At 37.2% G+C, this 20,881-nt stretch overlaps 1 protein-coding gene across 2 annotated transcripts in view; it reads right to left on the bottom strand.

The window, feature by feature from the left end:
* The window catches only part of ash2l (ash2 like, histone lysine methyltransferase complex subunit), a 29,061-nt gene extending 10,172 nt beyond the window's left edge, over window positions 1-18,889 (bottom strand). Inside the window, exons 1-12 of one of the 2 annotated variants that reach the window (XM_056467101.1) lie at window positions 18,816-18,889; window positions 16,525-16,591; window positions 14,616-14,761; window positions 11,492-11,580; window positions 11,274-11,368; window positions 8,233-8,328; window positions 8,043-8,138; window positions 6,735-6,810; window positions 6,622-6,639; window positions 4,336-4,438; window positions 2,713-2,930; window positions 683-850 (exon numbers count right to left, since the gene is read on the bottom strand). In XM_056467101.1, coding sequence (XP_056323076.1) covers window positions 683-850; window positions 2,713-2,930; window positions 4,336-4,438; window positions 6,622-6,639; window positions 6,735-6,810; window positions 8,043-8,138; window positions 8,233-8,328; window positions 11,274-11,368; window positions 11,492-11,580; window positions 14,616-14,761; window positions 16,525-16,591; window positions 18,816-18,862 — 1,219 coding nt within the window. In that variant the 5' untranslated portion in view covers window positions 18,863-18,889. The remainder of the gene's footprint in view (window positions 1-682; window positions 851-2,712; window positions 2,931-4,335; window positions 4,439-6,621; window positions 6,640-6,734; window positions 6,811-8,042; window positions 8,139-8,232; window positions 8,329-11,273; window positions 11,369-11,491; window positions 11,581-14,615; window positions 14,762-16,524; window positions 16,592-18,815) is intronic. The other variant, XM_056467102.1, reaches the window with a different exon arrangement.
* Window positions 18,890-20,881: the final 1,992 nt, after the last annotated feature.

Genomic DNA, 20,881 nt, shown 5'->3' with positions numbered 1-20,881 from the left:
ATGATGGAGTTAAAAATTTGGCCTTTAAATAAAAAGTTTAAAGTTTTATTGAGATGGATTGTTGGTGATTGTATGGGTTTTGGCCAGATTGGGTAGCAATACTTGAACATAGGAAAATTAAGACCCGTTTAAAAAGATTTAATTAATTTTTCAGTAAATTTAAGACTTTTTAAGACCTAAAATTTAGATTTTGAGATTTAAGACATTTTAAGACCGCGCAGAAACCCTGTGTGTAATATTTAGGACACTTGCTAGTGCACAATTTTAGTAGTTATTTAACACATCTTAATGATGGTGTTGGAGTGTAAAGTTGCACTGAGTTTGCGCTGGGCATCCTCCTAAAAGTCAAGCAGCTCAGCATCTGTCAGTTGGTCTGTCCCACCTGGGTGTTTTTGGTTCATTCAGAGGATCTCAGTGTTTTTTTTTTTCTTCTTAGAGATCATGCCTGCTTGCGTTTTCACATTCAACACAAACATAAATGCATGTGTGACAGATGTGGGTGCGGAGAAGATATTGTGAGATATTACTAAAGCCGATTTTCCATGCATATTTTTGACAAATAACCCAGCCCTACTGTACCCAGTTAAAAACATCCCCTAAAGCAAGACCTCCCGAACGGAACTGGTACAAGTTCATGCAGTGGAAAAATGCTCATCTATAACTGCGCTGTTACGGGACAAACCTAAAGGCTGTGACCAGCCCAGTCGAGCCGCAGTGTCCTGAGGCATCTCATCCACGGTCACCTCAAAAAACCACGAGCCCTTTCTGACCCCGTGAGACGCTCGCACCATCGAGTAGCCTTTCTCTCCAGTCACCGTCAGCCGGTCATCAGAAATCTTCAGCTGCGGTGCTACAGAATCACCAATAAGTTAGTATTAGTTACAGTAGATGACAGAAATAGAATAAAAGTAGTAAGTAATAGTATAATCATAGCATAAGATAGTAATTTATTGTATTTTATAAACAGATAGTGTAAAATAGCGCTAGTTAGGGCTGCACAACATATAGTTTCAGCATCAACATCACAATGTGTGCGTCTGCAATAGACACTTCGCAGGAACTGCAATGTCAAGCATGGATTATTGTTGACTAGCTTGTAGATTAACGGTAAATAAATTGTAACGATTTAAAGTTTATCAATTGCATTTGTTTGTTGATTTTCTATTTAACATATCCAGTGAGTTTAAAGCATTCAGGTACAGGAAACAATAGCATTTGTAGCTTTACCGAGATTAAATAAATTACATTTTTATAGTGAAGGTTGCCAAGTGCCGTTTTACATTAGATTTTAAACTATTAGGGCTCTATTTTAACAGTCTAGGCGCAAAGTCAAAAGCAAAAAAGCATTAAGAGCATGTCCGAATCCACTGCTATTTTAAGTGCTGGGAAAATACGCCCTGCGGCTCATGGTCTAACAGGGTTGAGCTTATTCTCTTAATGAGTTATGGGTGTGTTTTGAGAATAAACTAATCAGAGTCTCATCTCCCATTCCCTTTAAGAGTCAGTTTCGTCGCTCCGTGGCGCATTTGCTATTTACATGGCAGACTTTGTAAGTGGAAAAACTGAACACTTCAAAACAGTTAAACAGCATCTGCAGTAAGAGGATAATGAGACTCCTCAATTTGCCCTTTATTTTCACTTTCTTTCGTGGATTAGGAACCGGTGTTGTACGCTCTCCACTGAAGACATGAATTTGCCTACATATTTAATTTCGTTTGTTAAGCGCAAAGATTGTTTCAAAACTATTTCTAAATTCAGTTCTAATTACCAGCAATTGAATAAATGAACAATAATAAAGAAGTGTGGTCAAAACACTGAGTTATATCCAAAGACGTCCTACACGCCATATGGTCCGACAGGTGGACAAATCTAAGCTTGTTTTTAATAAAACAGATATAAATATGCATATAATAATACTAATGATAATAATAACATTACACAATAGCAAAATGATGAGTACAAACTGAAAAAAGCCCCCGAGGTGAAGGCATGGAGGCAGTGGTTTTTATATTGATGTAGAAAATATAAATTTTTGTAATATTTTAATCCTTTAATTCTTGTTCACCTGCAAAGATATCCGTGTATTTCTGTACATCCTGCGTGTTTTAAGCAATGTGCGAGCGAGGCGCACAGCGGACACACTCTGTGCTGGACTTTAGTCATTTTAGTTCCACAAAATAGCACTGCGCCAACAATGCGCCTTCACACACCTCTTTTTTTCCAGACCGAAACACCCACGAGTCCACAAAATGGCGCAAATAAATGTACTATTCAAACGACATGGTGGAAAATGGGAAAATTAGGGTTGCGTTGGTCTAAAAATAGCAACACATCGTGGAAACACGTCTTGTGCCTAATTGCGCCAGGTGTATGATAGGGCCCTTAATGTCCGACAAATATTAAGCACTTTTTTAGTTTTCCCCTCTAAAAATCTAGTTTAAAGTGCACTTGAATAATTAATGTCCTGTAAAACCACCCCAGCCATTCTGAAATAGTGAATTATTGTGGTGCAGTGTATTTCATTTCATAAGGTACATTGCTGAAAAACTCAAAGTCTAATTTATTCCAATATGGTGCAGCCCCAGTACTAGTTACAGTATAAGACAAAAATAGTATAAAAGTAGTAATAGTATAAGGTAACAGTGTAATCATAGGTAGTAATTCATTTATTGTATTTTCTAAATATTGTAATGTTGTGGATTTCCAGTGTACCTCTGTCATGCAGGGCCAGCAGGACTCGCTCATATAGACATGCCCTGTACAGGTCTCCAGGAATGGGCTTCCCGGCCCAGCAGTCCAGCTCCAGTTTTTCAGGGTCGGGAGCATGAGGATCCGGCTCTGCTAGGATGTAGCGATAGCCATCTTTGTTGAAGGGATGTTCAAGAGGATAACCGTGAGGCGGCAGACGCTGAGCTGAGAACAGCGGGTCACTGGAACAGAGGAAAACACATCTAGATGCTGACGTTTGTAACATGTACAACTATTCAAAAGTGCTGGGAGGGTGGGCATTTGTGCATCTTTACGGAGATTTGTCTGTTTAGGCTCGTTTTCTACTGAGTGGTTCGGTTCGGTACGCTTTTATGTCCGTTTCCACTGTCAAAATGTACCAATTCAATTCAATTCCCCTTTATTTGTATAGCGCTTATACAATGTAGATTGTGTCAAAGCAGCTTCACATAAAAGGTCACAGTAAATAGGAACAGTGTAGTTCAGTTTGTAGTGTTTAAGTTCAGTTCAGTTGAGCTCAGTTCAGTGTGGTTTAATAATCACTACTGAGAGTCCAAATATTGAAGAGCAAATCCAACGATGCACAGCTCTACAGATCCTGAACCATGCAAGCCAGTGGCGACAGCGACAACCAAAAAGCGAACTGTACCGTACTGTACCACTTTTTGGGTACCCTTTCCAAAGGGTACCTAGCACAACAAAAGGATACCAAAAGTTGGAGCTAGACGCACAGCTGAGTGCTATTGGTTCACAGAGAAACTGCACTTGTGCATGCAACAAGCAGGAGAATGAAAACAAAAGGAAGCACCATTTTTAAATACATAGCCTTGACATTACACCCTAATAATATACACGTATAATACCAACCCATGGTCAACCCAAACTCAAACAAACCTTGGCATTGTCTTGATGAACAGCCACAAAGCCAAGAAAAAAAACCTGCGCATGTCCTGTTGTTGTTTATGCGGTCATCTAAAGCGCAAGTGGTTTCACTTCCTCTAGAGATTTGCGTGTGCTCGCCGCACATCTATGTATTTAAAATAACGAATTTGAGCTGATGATAATAACGTGCACGTGATTACTGCAGTGCTTCTGACATCCTTTCAGAAACGGACAAATGCAACAGTGACGCGCAATTGATTTCCCAATAATTTCCTATGGTGGTCATTTTTGACCACTAAGACCAAAGGTGTGACTATTTTTTTACAACCACTTAGCATGCTCGAATCATGGCCCAATGCCAAAAAGTCCTAGAATATTAGGCCATTTCGATGATTTTGTGATTAAAAAAAAAATCCAAAATGAAGGAAGACTACCAGAGTGTTAAATACGTAACATTTGAGCACTTTTTCCACATTTGTCCTGAAGAGTTTATAAACACTTTTTGGTCGGCGCCAATGGTGTAGTGGTTAGTGCACATAAATCCAATTCAAATCTTTGGTTGGAAACATGGCGATTGCATTATAAAACAGTCACTGTTTATATATTGACACACAAGGGTTTAAAAAATAATGACCTTTTTCAGCTAGGATGCATTAAACTGATTAAGAGACACTTAAAACATTTATGTTACAAATGCTTTTAATCTTAGAGCGTTTGCTGTCGTACCTGCGTGTTCTCTTGGCTGCTCCAGCGGCGGCACCATCCTGTTGCTGCTGCTGTTTGCGTTTGGCTCCTCTGCCTTTTCCTGTAGCAGCTGAAGGAAGCCCACCTGAGACATAAAACACAGCCTCACTACAAAAATGTAGATGCACGATCAACCTCAGCATGATCATCCAAAGCGCACTTAAAGGTGCAGTATGTAGGATTGAATTGCAGTCCAAATTCCAAATGTCAGATTTTATTTTTCTACACCTGAACCTTCAAATGACGACTGACACAAACGTAGTTTGCCAGATTGACGACACCAACAGAAGCAAGCCAATTGCAACCCTGCAATAATGAATGTATTTAATACTTAATATAAAGGGCTTTTTTGGTGATGGCAGCTTAAAGACGCCTCTCATATGGAGAATGAAGCCTCATGCATTGCTCAGGTGTGAGTTTCTTACAGACTTCAACAGAGTGTCAAAATTTTGATGGTTTTGTGGGTCTCATCTATCAAATCTGAGCTTTATTTTGTATTCTCTATTGGATTCAGATCAGGTGATTGGCTGGGCCATTCTACAGCTTGATTTTCTTTCTCTGAAAGCATTTGAGAGTTTCCTTGGCTGTGTTTTGGATCATTGTCTTGCTGAAATGTCCACCCTGGTTTCATCTTCATCCTCCTGTTAATGTAGATGTTGAACTGAAGCAGCTGATATTCATTAACAATGTCAAAGGGCAGAGGGTTGCTGAAGAATACTGAGAGATTTCACTGATATTCTACACCTCCCTATCTTCATGTGTTCAATACTTTTTCCCTGCGTAATTTCATTTTATTACACAGAACTTCATGTGTAAACTAATTAGATTTGTTTTCTTTGCATGCATGGATTTATTTGGTGGTTGTTAACATCCGGTGATCAAGTCAACAGCACCTTTAGAAATGTTTTCTGAGAAAAATGGTAGCGTGTTCAATACTTATTTTCCCCGCTGTACATTTCTATGTTACATAAATACATTTCTGCAAAAGCAGTTGCCGCAAACGAGTACAATTAAACTCAATCATTTAATTTAATCTAATTATTCAACATGAGCGCAAAATTAGCTTGAGGTGAAATACTACATAGTTGCGTGAACCCAGTTTTACACGTTAAACTGCTCAGCTAATGTTTATTTATGTAATATTTATATTATTTGCCAATTAAAAACCCAGACAGGTAGATTTTATAACTCTGAATCTGTATCTCATTTTGAAGGCTGCTACTGTCCCCGGAGTTTGCATTTTTTTGCTGCAGACACACACACACACTGTTAAGAAAAAAGTGACTGGAAAGCCTATGGCAGTGTTTCCCAACCCTGTTCCTGAAGGCACACCAACAGTCCACATTATCAACATCTCCCTAATCAAACACACCTGAATCATCTTATCATAACATCAGAAGAGACTCCAACACCTGAAATGAATGGGTCAGATAATGGAGACATCCAAAATATGTACTGTTGGTGTGCCTCCAGGAACAGGGTTGGGAAACAATGCCCTATGGGATACTGATTGGCCTGAGTGAATAGTTACTTTCAGCATCATTGGATTTGCTATAAGACACATAAATAAACAGTAAAATAAGCTACAGTCACTATAAAATTATTATATATTATTACATATTAATATTATTTTTAAAAATGTAATGTTCACATGACTGAAATTAAATGCACAGTTTTCCACCAAGGCAACTTAGGGTGCTGAAATATAATTGGATAAGATGGCAGTGGGTGGGTTACAGAGGCCAAACCAAAGACAGACATCCTGACGCAAAACACACATCTTCAAAGCAGAATATCTGACTTCAGCATTGTTTTTCAGATAAACAAGCATGTCTACTTGGCATGTTTCTTAAATATCTGCAAGCATATCATGGTATTTTTATGCTTTAGAAGAGTCAAAAACGTACATACAGCACCTTTAAAGCTCAAACGCTTGCAGAGATTAAAGTGTTGATTGGGGATTGAGTTCAACCGAATGACCATGGCTTTCGAAGGACACAACAATAAAGCACGTAAAAACCTCAGTACATTCAATGCCAAAAGCCATGACGGTTATATAGAGTCTAAAAGGGAAAAGACAGGGTGCAAGCACACAGAAACGAACATTAGTGCCAACATCTGGCTGCAGATTGAGGGAAAGTGACCAAGAGGAGCAAGCAAATCAACCAAGAGCGCACAAGATCAATGCAAAGCGAGGGAAAGTTAAAGGAGCACCAAACACCAGCCTCCCATTTCAAAAGCCACATGTAAAACACTATATATAGTCACCTGAAAAGGTTGATCCACCTGGAATACAACGCAGAGCTTTACAGGAACTGTCTTTACAATGACAATCAAATATGCAACTGGAAGCATTTCAATGGGGGAGTCGTCAGTCTTACCGTTCAATCCTCCAGCACCTGTGACTGTGGTCATCTGCTTCTGGTTGTCATACGACGGTCCGATGTTGCCCAGATCCTAGGTAAAACCAAACACAGAATATTGTAAACAATAAAGGCTAGTACACAACAAGATGCTTTTCACTTGTGCCATTTAACGCCTTATGACTAGGCTCACAAGGAATCTGCACACGCATTTTTAGCCCATCATTGATTCTGTTTATTTACTTGTGTAAATTTATATTTGTTCAGTTTTTTAATTAATTTCAGTAATATTATTGACTAATGTGAAAATATTATTTTGATTTAGTTACAATACAGTGTGTAAAGTCGTATGTTATGACTTGTTTATCAATATGTTATATGAGCGACTTGCTTCGATTACCAAATAAGTAGTTCTAATTGGATTTGCATTGTAAACAAGTTAAAAAGATATATTTTTTTAATTTCATATATTAAGTTTTTAGTCACAATCATCCCAAAATCATTCCACATAAATCTGCAGATTTATTTGTACAAATTCTGCGCAGAAATAGTAAAAAATATCCACAGATTCTGTCTGGCCCTACTTATGACTAGGCCAGGGGTGGGCAAACTCGATCCTGGAGGGCCGGTGTCCCTGCATAGTTTTGCACCAACCCTAATCAAACACACCTGCTTGTAGCTTTCTAGTGATCTTGAAGACACTAATTAGGGTGTTCAGGTGTGTTTGATTAGTGTTGGAGCAAAACTCTGCAGGGACACCGGCCCTCGAGGATCGAGTTTGCCCATGCCCGGACTAGGCCCACACGGAAATACCTCCTGAATAAAATTGTTCTGTTTATTATTAGTAGCTTACTTTTATTTGTTATATTGTTGGCTTTTAAGTTAAGTATTTATTTTGTTACTTTCATTAGATAGTTCTCCCAAATATTTGCTAAGGAACTTTGTAATCATTTAATCAATCAATTGTTTTCATTCTTCAATTTTTTTTACATGAGATTTAGTTTCATTTCAGCTTTAATTAAATTTCCTAACATTTTTTTAAATTAATTTTTGTTTAATTATATGCTATTCAACTCATCCTAACTCAATATGAAAGCAGAATACAAAACAATAAATATATAAAAGTATATTTTTAATATTTCATAAGACAGTGTATTTAATAGATATTAAAATACTTAAATAGTTTTAAAATCAACACAATCATGAGAAAACGCAGTATGAACTGAACATCACGCAAATATACAGTATCTTTTTTCAATAAAAACAACGGTGTCTCCAAAGTATATGAAACATTTAAATCCGGTTGAATAGGGTTAAAGGTCAAACCTGATCAAGCAAACCAAACTTAGGATAGTCCTCTTCAGGGTCTTTGCTGCCAGGATCAGGATGTTCTTTCACCAGGAAAACATCGCGCTCTTTGCTCTGAGGTCAAACAACAGAAGACAGCATTCATAATAAACATTATTAACCAAATTATTGACCAAAAATAACATCATAAAAGACTCAAATAGCTCACCATGGTCTTGACGATGTTATTTGGCCAAGTCAGTTTGCCGGGCCTCTGGCGGGTCGTCATACACTCCCAGTATTTGTCAATGAAAGGTATGATGTCCTTTACAACAAACCAAAGAATATGATTTAGTTCAGTTATATTTTATTTTCTGAATATTTGTATTGCGTCTCACAGCACATATGATCCTGCAAATTCACATCAATACTCCTTAATCTTTATATATGCACAATGCCCTCAATAATAGACATAATAGACAACAAAGTTTGTATGTACAGTTGCGGTCAGAATTATTAGCCTCCCAGTAAATTTCCCCCTCAATTTCTGTTTAACAGAACGAAGATTTTTTACATAACACGTTTCTAACCATAATAGTTTTAATAACTCATCTCTAATAACTGGTTTCTTTTATCTTTGTCATGATGACAGTAAATAATATTAGACTAGATATTTTTAAAGATACTAGTGTTCAGCTTAAAGTGACATTTAAAGGCTTAACTGGGTTAACTAGGGTAATTAGGCACGTAATTGTATAATGATGGTTTGCTCTGTAGACAATCGAAGAAAAAATAGCTTAAGGGAGCTAAAAATATTGAATTAAAATGGTTTATAAAATTAAAAACTGCTTTTATTCTAGCTAAAAATAAAACGATTAAGACTTTCCCCAGAAGCTAAAATATTATAGGAAATAATACTGTGAAAAATTCCTGAGTCTGTTAAATATAATTTGGGAAATATTTGAAGAAAACTATTCACAGGGGGACGAATCATTTTGACTTGTTTGGTAGGTATTGGGAGTATCTTAACAGTTTTGGATCAATTCTCAAAAGTTCATAATCAATTCTGTATTCAAATTAAATGGTAATGATTTAGGATTGTGCAGCCACGAGCTCATAACAGAAAAAAAGTGCTGCTAGAACACACGCATGCTGCAGAATTCTCTTCATTTGGATAATAAGGCATAAAATGCTCATTTTAATTCTGGTTAAAATGTAAGATGTAAATGTAAAGATGTAAATGTAGAGCAGAATATGATGTAATGTATTTTTTATTTAATGCCATGTCAGCAAACAAGGCTATTTTCATGGCAACTTTCAACTTTTCAATAATAAATATAGAATTAAAAACAACAAACAGATGACTACATCAATTAAATCAGATTTTTAGCATTAATACATGATAAAAATGTCCTGGCGGCACTTTTCTGTCTTTAAGAGAGTTCATTAATAAAAAAGCCTCCTGGAATCATTAAAAGCAGGACAGTCCAGTAGAATGTGTTTCACTGTAAGGGGATTTGTGCAGTACAAACATTGGTAAAAATCACTTGATCAAATCTAGTCTTAAAACGTATTAAAACTCAGTTTGAGATTTCAGGTTGTATTTCATTCAATTTATTCTTTTCCAATGCATCCCTGTAGAGCAGAAGAAATAAGAAAAACGTGAGTTAGGAATCACTTTAAAATCAGATTATGACTGCCAGAATCGGATCTTGAAAATGCCTAGAGTCCTCTCTCCTGTTTCTAATGAATTAATTTATACTTCCTTTTTCTTTTTTTTTAAATGAGAGAATAATATAAGAGAGGGTTTGGAGTGTATTGCCACACTGCAAAGATGTATTTCTTACTTAGGGTTTTTGTCTTGTTTCTAGCCAAAACCAAGCTCAAGAAGCCTTTTCTAGACAGTCAAAAATATTGTCGCTTTCAAAAATAATCTGCCAACGAAGAAAACTAATCTTGCTTCAAAGCAAAAATAAGACAATTTTGCTTACCCCCTTTTAATTATGTAGCTTGTTTTAAGGAAAAACTGACTCAATTTTGACTTCGTATTTCTTAAAAAAAAAGACAATACTTCTTGTTTCTCTAGAAAATGTTTCTCGATTTCAGAATATGTATATATTTGGACAAAAACAAAACAAAAAAACAAGTAAGAAAAACTGGTTGTGGTGCACGTCAGCTTCTCTGGCTTTGTCATGGTAAAAACAGATAAAACTGTACAAACTAAGGCTGGGAGATTCATCCAAAAAGTAATCGAAATCGGCATTTAGAACCAATAATCGATTAAATGTTTAGGTTTTTTCAATTACTTTCCCTCCTGCGTGTGGAGTCACGTTAAGCGACCCGGCTCTGTTCAGGCTGATTTAAACTTCTGCATTGAACATTCGGGTATGGTCTGGCGCAGCCTTGGTACGAGCACCCCTTAAAAAGTATCTACACGTCGCACGTTTGCACTACACCGACGACGATTGGAAGCTGCACCAGAGATGCGTTGTGACGGCATATTTTCCATTACATTAAAATTATTTACATTAAAATATTTGTTTACAGAAGATGCAAGAAATGCACAGTTTAAAATATTAGTTACAGAATATACATATTTTATATTATATAATTGCATTTGACATGTTATTTTGTGTAGGAGAGACGCTGCTTATTTTCTACTTTTAACATGAAAACATTGAAAAGAATTTATTTTGTTTCCAAAAGTGTGAGTTATTTATTTTCCCTTTGTTATAAGTCAAAAGTGACTGTTGGTTTCAGGCAATGTGTGTTTTAATTTGAGTTGTTCAACATTGATGTTCAATGAATAATCAGAGATAGTAGACAGTGTGTGTCTCCTTCAATTATTTTAAAATCAAGTAATGCACGCTTCACTCAGAAATCTCTCACTTGTAATATGCGAGCGTATTTACTGTGCATCAGTGAACTATGAAGGCAAAAATAAATAAATCACTAAAATAATCGTTCATTGATAGTAATCAAGATGAAATGTTCAATTAATCGAGGTTTTGATTTTAGGCCAAATCGCCCAGTACAAACATTTTCTCAATATCTCTTTTCTATAATAATAAACAACAAATAATACATAAAATAAGATCCAAATCTAAAGTTTCTAAAAAAGATTTACTTATTCTACCATTTAAAAAGAAATCCTTTTAATAAGTCTCTTCAGATAAAAATCGTCTGATAACAGTAGAGCACACGTTGGGTTGCTATTTGAAAAAGCACAATAACACATGCCTCTGCAAACAATCTCCGCTGAAAGTGTACCTTATCTTTAGAAAACATAGTTTTAGGATGCTCCTCTTGAGTCCTGGACCTCCATGTCAGATTTGCCAAAGCAGTGAGACACATTTCCTTCAGATCTGGGGAAATAAAGCCAATCCACAATAAAGATGACAAAAAAGGGTCTTGTCCATGTGTCTGTGTCCTTTCTGAAAGCAGTGTTGAACCAGTAAATAATAGTTTTAGTAAACAGATGCACTCACTGGCTTGTTTCCTCAGAAAGTAAGTGTTTCCACTGTGGTGACACACGTTGCAGTGAAACACATAATTGGTCATGAATGGCAGGCAAGTTCTGCAGGAAGGAGAAAGCAGAGTAAGTGTATGTGCACGTGGGACACCCATACATCCAAGCAAAGTCCAGTGAAAGAAAAGTCAGTCAACACAACCATATTTCGGGCATTTAACACCAATTTCACACCAAAAAATGGTATTTACAGAAGGGATTCGAGATTTTTGCCATGTCAACCAACGCGTAAGAATGAACAAGTTTTAAAAAATACAATTAAAAAAGTATTATTCCACTTTATTCTATCTGCTTGTGGATGAACCGCACATGCTCACCATGTCAATATCAAGATCTGATATTCCAGTTTTGCTCTTGTAACACATTTCAAAAAAAGTTGGGTTAGTAAAGCATTTCCCACATTGTAATGTTGCCATTACTATTCACGGCACATTAAAGGGCCCATAGTTGACCTCTTTTTTATGATTTAATATTAATATTATGGTTGTTCTGAGTGTGTCAGTTCAGGTTCAGTTTAAAACACAATTCAGATTTGTTTATTATAATGTGTTAAAAAGTGTCATGTTGGGGGCGTGTCCACAGTTCGCTGATTTATGGGTGTGTTGCTTCACATGTAGATTAGTTTCGGCTTCCCGCCAACGTAACAAGGGGGCGGGGCCATGAGCTCACCCGCTCTGCGTTTGCAACAGAGTCTGACAGGCAGACAAAGAAGGAGTGAGAGGTTCAGCATTCAGTCGTACATGTACGACTCGGACACAGACCAAGCAGAGAGTACAAAATCATTTGTGTCTTTGTACAGTTTTACAGCCAACTGTGTGCTAGTTTCAAGTGCCGAGCTTGTACACAGAAACTAATAACCACGCACACTGAATTAACTTTGACTGAGGCACCGGATGCGCCGCTCGAAGCCGCGACACGGCACACCAGACACTCTCTGTGGCGCGGCAGAGACATGAAGTGTCCTGAATCGTCACGCCACACATTTTTGAATTCTAAACATAGGTTTCTGCAGCGGTCCGCGGCGCCCAGCCGTCGACTTGAGTGTACCCTGATAGAAACCGATGTTTAGCATTGTAAAACGCATGCTAGTTAAGATCACAGGGAGCTTCTGGGATCGCGAGAAATGCAAACGGCTGAAGTATAAGGTAGACTCAATGAGAAGTAAACCTGTTTGCAAACCTACCTAAAGATACAACCAATAATTCCGATTAGAGCGATAATGTGGAGAATATTGATCTTGTGTTGAGCCCAATGAGCCTTGCATCTAAAAATAGAGCTAGCGTGTTCCTTTAGAGATATCGCTTCCACTCACGCTGAAAATGGCGGACGTGAATCAACAAACTGAGGATATGATGACGCGCCTGTCAGTCAATATTGGTGGGCGGGGGGGACCGCTCTCCTACGTAAAGTTGCGGTCGGTCTGAAAACCGCTCCAATTGGTCCACCGTTTTTTATGTTGTTAAATTGAAAAAAAAGCACTGGGTGTGTTTATATCACCCCAATATGACGCTCTATACACCATACATGCACATATGGCTGTCCAAACAGATTGAAAAGTAGATTTTTTACCATAGGTGCCCTTTAAGACATTTAGAGACTGAAGACACCAAGTGATGAAGTGTTTCAGATGTCATTTTGGCCCATTTTTCCTGCAAACAAGTCTTCATGTGTTCAACAGTGCATGGTCTTCATTGTCGCACTTCAAAATGCACTGCACATTCTCAATTGGAGACAGGTCAGGACTGCAGGCAGACCAGTCAAGTACCTGTATCCTCTTCCTCCATAGCCAAGACCTTGTGATGTGTGCTGAATGTGGTTTTGCGTTAGGTTTGGGCGGTAATATGGTATACCGCGGGATCTAAAAATAGCAACGGTGTCAATTTCAAAACCATATCCCGTCATAAAATACAATGCACTTATATGGGAGACAAGTATTAAATATTATTCATTTAGTGCCTAAAAATGCGTATGCATGATTGTCATGACAGGGACACTGTGGAGGAGAGAGAGAGAGAGAGAGAGGTGAGGTAAGATGGCGAGTTGTCACCAAGTGGCCTGGTCACACAACCTCTGCAGTTTGGCAGCATTTCTAGTTTCGACCGAACGAGAAGGGAGACGTGGTAAATACGAACTAGAGGCCTGCATTCCCACTGCTGCACCGCCGGAACAGACCAGATTTCTTGCAGTGCGGGAATAAATTTCCGAATAAAGCCCGGAAGCGGTCGGTAACTCTGGTGTAATTTGAACGGGAGCGGGCGTTCTAACAATAGCTCTCCCGAGCGAGCACGCGCGCATCCGCGTGGATGTTGTTTATGTATGTGTGTGAATGAGAGGGAGCGTGATGCTGTGTCGCTTGTTTGGTGCTCTCTATGTGTGTGTGTGTGTGTGTGCATGTGTATGAATGAGAGAAAGAGCGTGATGCTGTGTGTCACTGGCTTGGTGCTCTCTATGTGTGTGTGTGTGTGCATGTGTATGAATGAGAGAGAGAGCGTGATGCTGTGCGTCGCTGGCTTAGTGCTGTCTATATGGGTGTGTGTGTGTGTGTATGTGTGTGTGCGTGTGTATGAATGAGAGAGAGAGCGTCGCGCTCAGATCTCTAATACGAACAAGACAAACAGGTCACCACGAACCTAAGGTCGCATATCCGGTATTCATTTTCTGAATGGTTTAGGCACAAGCCAACAGTTTGGTGACGCTGTCCGAGCCTTACATCTTAATTTTTTTTATTATGCACGGTAATACCGGATACCAAGGTTAAATTGGGAAGAGGTTTGACAGTATCAAAATTTGGATACCGCCCAAGCCTACTTGGGAACAACTGTGGTCGAAACTAAAGTGCACAGGGCTGTGTTCTCTGGAATCCTCTCAAGCGGTGGACATCTATATTCTGATTGGTTGATGTTAAATTGCATCATAGCTCATTACATGGAGTTGACATGATTTCAACTCTCGTCGACAGCCACACTGGCAAAGATGCGCCGCTCCTGCCTGCTGGCTGTTTTTGAAAATGACCTCCGGCTACTTTGCCGCTCTCGCCATCTGTGAAGGCACCGTATATAAGGGGTTAAGAGAGAGAATCGTACGCCGTGTCGATGCTGAAGGTGTCTGCGGTGAACCACTTCATGCACAGCGCACACTGCAGCTCCACTTCACCCAGCTGACGGCCGTTTTCATCGTCTCCAGAGCCCGTCTGAGCGTCCGCTGCTTCAGAACTGTCCCCAGCCGTGTCCTGAAGACCCAAACAGACTAAGCGTTATTAAACAGAAGTTAAAGGTGATGCAGGAAATTTAATGATATAAAAGGGTGTCTTTTAAAATGTACAACTGATTATTACATCATAATAGCATACAATTAAAGAACGCAACAAGCAATTCTTCTTCAGACAATAGCATAAGTGATAGTACGCAAAGATTTACACAGCAAAAGTAGAGAACAGTACAAGCTAACTACATACAAAATTAATACTCATCCATGCAATAATATCCAGCTGCAGGCCCGCAGAACCACACACGTTTTAGGCACAAACAATCTGGCACACACAATCTAGGCAAGCCATACATGGTTACGACGGATGTTAATGTTATTAACGTCTTCTTGCACATCGTCATCGATATATTTTGATATATGTGGTTAATAGATATTGTACACAATAAACAATAGTGTTTACTTTACTTTATTTCATAAATATTACGATCGAGACGGGCAAATGGGGAACGTTGTTCCAATCGCCATTCAATATAATAGACTGAACAGATTTCTATCAGTCATCACGGATGATCAGTCATTATTATCTGACAGAGTCAATATAGCAGATACTCGTTTGCTGGCCTTGCTGAAAGATCTAAATTGGACATTTTTATTTTATATATTGGATTCATTCATAGTGAAGGAAATAGCAAGTTAATATAGGCAATAATACATTTTACATGTAATAAATGTATAACACTATATTAATATTTCACTCAAGCGATGTAATAGTGTGTATTGGCTTAATTTTCTAATAACTTTTTAATTAATGATTTCCCACATTAAATACTATAGTAGGCCTAATTTATAGTAAGCAATATATTGTTTTTAAACCAAACTTTAGCAATAGAAACAAATTAACTATTAATAATCAATCAAAAAATAATAATAAGTAAATATATATATAACAGCTGTGACAGTTTAGTAAAAGATAGTAGTTATAATCAGATAATCAGTTAAGATAATCAGTTTATAACTATATTATATATTGTTTAAATGATTAACTATAGTAATTCATTTTAATGTGACACATTATTGTTTGCTTTTTATATTTTACAACAAACTTATTTTAACCAAGTATGATAATATTAAGATCCTAAAATTAGTTTATTACACTTAATCCTACAATTAAGACGGTCTGACGGTTTTCTTTGTGTATGTGGACACGTGAATAAAGTCATAAGTGTCTTTAACCAATTATTTTTATTTACATAATTTGGGTTCAGAAACTCCAGAGATGTTAAAATGATCTTTACGATATAATAATGACTGAAATGGGAAATCATATTTGTGAAATTCAATAGGTGGCAATAATGCTAAGGAGTTAAGTTACCATATATGGTTTGCCTAAATCGTGTGTGCTGGATTGTGTGTGCCTGAAACGTGTGTGGTTCTGCGGTTCTGCAGCTGGAATTTAGAATTTATTAGCAATGTGATTAATCTGAACTAATAAACTATTAAAACAGTTATGCTAATTGAAATAACACCGTAATTTGAAACAAAATGATTGAAAATACTGCACTGGAAATAAACTGAAATGAGTTTAAACTTGAGTATTAAAACTACTAAAATTGACAATAAAAAACAAATACTATCTAGAAATTAGGGCTGTGCAATACAGATCACAAGTGTTAGTATTAAATAATTAATTTAATAGAAAAATAACAATGCATGCTGAAGAATTTTGGAAACATTGTGCAAATTGTAGAAAGTTCAACTCCTCATGTGTCAAATATCGTACAGTACCATAGTCTCTTTTCCACTGGACGACTCGGTCTCCATGTTTGTGGTCAGATCTCCAAAAGAGGCATCTCTGCAAACCACACAAAAAATGAGACCCAGAAACTGACCGAAAATTCATTATAAATCCATCCTAAACACCAGCTCATTATGTGCTCACATTTACATTTCAACACCCCTGACCAAATAAATATTAAGTTAATTATAAATATATCATCAATTCATTCCTTTAGCTTAGTCTGTTGTTGCGACTCCTGAAATAGAGGGTCGCAACAACAGTGAAATGAACCGCCAACTATTCCAGCATATGCTTCATTCACACACACACACTCATACTCTACGGCCAACTAAGTTTATTTAATTCACCTATAGAGCGTGTCTTTGGACTGTGGGGAAAACCGGAGCTATATCATCAATTTTCATCAATAATTTTACAGCTCTGAGACAAAATGAGGTAGAGTTGGTTTAATATTCGCACATACTGCCTCTGCCTGAATTTAAAAGGCCAATACAGGTTAATTATCATGACATACTGTTATGAACATAACATACATTATATTTGTAACTGCTACTTAAAAAAAGCTGATAAACATGCTAATCTCTATTGAATGTGCTTATATTGTTTACCACGCTACTTATTATAATATTATGTCTGAATTAATGTTCGGTCTTAAATAGCATATATGGCTTCACAACATCATTAGCGCTATTTGACTATATTAGATCTATATTGACTGTCAACAATGTTGTTTTTTGATAATCATTAGCTGTGCTAATATGACTTCACTCTTTATTATTTGTAAATTACCCTTTTCTGAAATTATTTTAAAAAGGTGAAAAGTCTAAATGTGCGAAAACAAAAACAACTTTACACCCAATTTCCGAAACGTGACAGCAACCTACCTACACTACCTGACCAAAGTCTTATCGCCTATCCAAGTTTTAGGATCAGCAAATAATAACTTGACTTCTAGTTGATCATTTGGTATCAGAAGTGGCTTATATGAAAGGCCTCTAGATTACGCTTACTTTACCACAATAAAATATGATCATGCCTTGATTTTTAATGATTTCATTAGGACAGTAAGGTCTGACTCTGCTTAGACTAAAGTCTGCTCACTGAACCTTCAATAATGTCCAGTATAGAATATGTGCTCATGCTGCAGTGGAAACAGAATGAATATTGTGTCTGACTCCATCATGAGCTTGGAGGACTGCATCCATACATCTCTGCAATGACTCAAATCACTGATTAATAAAGTCATCTGGAATGGCAAAGAAAGCCTTCTTGCAGGACTTCCAGAGTTCATCAAGACTCTTTGTGTTCATCTTCAACGCCTCCCCCTTCATCTTACCCCAGACGTGCTCAATAATGTTCATGTCTGGTGACTGGGCTGGCCAATCCTGGAGCACCTTGATCTTCTTTGCTTTCAGGAGCTTTGATGTGGAGGCTGAAGTATGAGAAGGAGCGCTATCCTGCTGGAGAATTCCCCCTCTCCTGTGGTTTGTAATGTAATGGGCAGCACAAATGTCTTGATACCTCAGGCTGTTGATGTTGATCATCCACTCTGCAGATCTCTCGCACGCCCCCATACTGAATGTAACCCCAAACCATGATTTTTCCTTCACCAAACTTGACTGATATAGAATCTTGGGTCCATGCGGCTTCCAGTAGGTCTTCTGCAGTATTTGTGATGATTGGGATGCAGTTCAACAGATGATTAATCATAAATATCGACCTTCTGACACTTTTCCAAATGATCAACTAGATGTCAAGTTATTATATGTTGCTCTTACAACTGGGATCGACCACAACACTTTTGTCAGGAAGTGTACACTATCCCAAAAGAAAGCTTGAAAAAAGTATAGTTACACACAGATATTAATATTTGTATTATTATTAAAAATTATATTACACCTTATTTTAAAAGCAAAATGAAACTGATATCCAGAATAACGTTAACGTTAATCCTTAGTTTTGGCAAGGACTTTTAAGGTAACGTTAAACCATCTTAATACTTAAATACCGCTAATGCAGTTTCAGTATGTTAATAATATAAACATCACATTCATAAAGCAAATATTATTTTGATGAATAAAAAAGAGAGTGTAAATGAGAATAAACAATGGTGATAGCAGCATCCGTTCATTTTAACGTCTGACATGATAGCGCTGTGGTGTTTACGCGTTAAAAAAGCCATACTGACAGTACGGCTGTGCAAAGCAGCCCTTCTTATGACTGTAATATTAAAATTAGACTTGTTGTTTATTGAATGTTTATTTATGTTGACTCTCACCCGTCCGCAGTGTCTCTCTCAGTCACAGAACGCGCCTCAGCAGCCATCTTTCAAATAGTAGCCAAAGACGCAAATCTCGCGATGACACGGAGCTTCTTCGCTGGAGTACTGCGAGATTCCCGTAGTGCGGTGACGCACATTGACATCTGCCGGAAAACTGTATAATTCTCCAATATAAATATGTAATCCCAAACAAAGGAAAGGAAATTAGTTTTAAAATTCTACATAAAATATACCCGGTCAATGCATTTGTGTCAAAATGTATTGATATTGCTGTTCTTTTTGTCAGGAAAGTGAGGAAACTTTGACCCACATGTTTTTACATGTAAAATCTCACAAAAGTTTTGGTCAGATTTATATCATTTTTTAATAAATCAAAATCAACAAAACAAATCTTTAAATTGAAACATGTTATTTGTTATTATTCTAGTCAAAAAATTAAAAATAAAGAATATATATAACTTTTCATTCATTCATTTTCTTGTCGGCTTAGTTCATTTATTAATCTGGAGTCGCCACAATGGAATGAACCACCAACTTATCCGGAATTTTTGTTTTATGCAGCTGATGCCCTTCTAGCCACAACCCATCTCTGGGGAACAATCCACACACCACAGACAATTTAGCCTACCCAATTCCCCTATACCACATGTGTTTGGACTGTGGGGGAAACCGGAGCACCCGGAGGAAACCCACACCAACACGGGGAGAACATGCAAACTCCACACAGAAACACACACTGACCCAGCCGGGGCTCAAACTAGTGACCTTCTTGCTGTGAAGCGATAAATGTTTATCTGACAACCAAACATTAAAAAACACGATTAAAAAAAAACCCTAAGACTCCTGAAGTATTATGCAGATGTATTTAAAGAAGCTTCTCGATTTTAGTTGCTTTCCTTATGGTTATTTGTTTAAGTCTCATTGTAATTTAATTTGCTTATTTAATTTAGTTTGTTTAATTTAGTATTTCTTGTATTATTATTATTAAATCTTTATCAATACTGTAATTCTATTATTTTTTCCCTTTCTGTCTAATGGTATTATTTGTATTTGTATGTGATTTTATATTTTTTCTTATAGCTATGTATATGACGACGCAGCGGCGCAGTAGGTAGTGCTGTCGCCTCACAGCAAGAAGGTCGCTGGGTTGCTGGTTCTACACTCTGTGTAGAGTTTTCTCTGGGTGCTCCGGTTTCCCAAACACAGTCCAAAGGCATGTGGTACAGGTGAATTGGGTAGGCTAAATTGTCTGTAGTGTATGAGTGTGTGTGGATGTTTCCCAGAGATGGGTTGCAGCTGGAAGGGCATCCCCTGCGTAAAAACGTGCTGGATAAGTTGGTGGTTCATTCTGCTGTGGTGACCCTGGATTAATAAAGGGACTAAGGCAGAAAAAAAATGAATGAACTATGTATATTATTGAACTTTTTTAAAGATCTGTCTGTGATCCCCTGGACCTTGTTATGATGTCAGTTCAAGCATTTATAAATATATATATACAAATATACATGTGTGTGTGTATTAACTTTGACTAATATTTAAATTAGTTTAACCTGAAATATTTAAGTGTGACAAACGTGCAAAAAGAAAATCAGAGAAAGACAGAGTAAGGGGGCAAACACTTTTTCACACCACTGTATGTATAATATTTTACATTCACAAGGTTTCTTAAACATTTTAAAAATAAATAGCTTGTGCCTTATTATGTCTTAAATTATGAATAACCTCTCATTCTCAGCTCTCTCTCTCTCTAATAAATAAATAATGCTGTTTTAATTTAACATTTTAGTATGATTTATATAGTAATGAGCATTAAAGCAACATGATTGCTCACAGTAAAGTCACAAAATTGCAAATATATGTTATTATGAAGAAATATGATTGAAAGAAAAGCTACAGTAGGTCTTGAAATTTAGATTAAAAGACAACTGTAATCTTGAAAATATGTAATAGGTCATTTTAGAGTCATGCCACAGCATCTCAATTGGATTCAGGTCAGGACTTTGACTAGGCCACTAGAAGTCTTCATTTTGTTTTCCTTCAGCCATTCAGAAGTGGATTTGCTT

The sequence above is a fragment of the Danio aesculapii genome, chromosome 10 (assembly GCF_903798145.1).
Source record: "Danio aesculapii chromosome 10, fDanAes4.1, whole genome shotgun sequence".
In the NCBI taxonomy this organism is placed as follows: domain Eukaryota; kingdom Metazoa; phylum Chordata; class Actinopteri; order Cypriniformes; family Danionidae; genus Danio; species Danio aesculapii.
The sequence above is the reverse complement of the archived record's forward strand: the minus strand, read 5'-3'. Positions and strand labels throughout refer to the sequence as shown.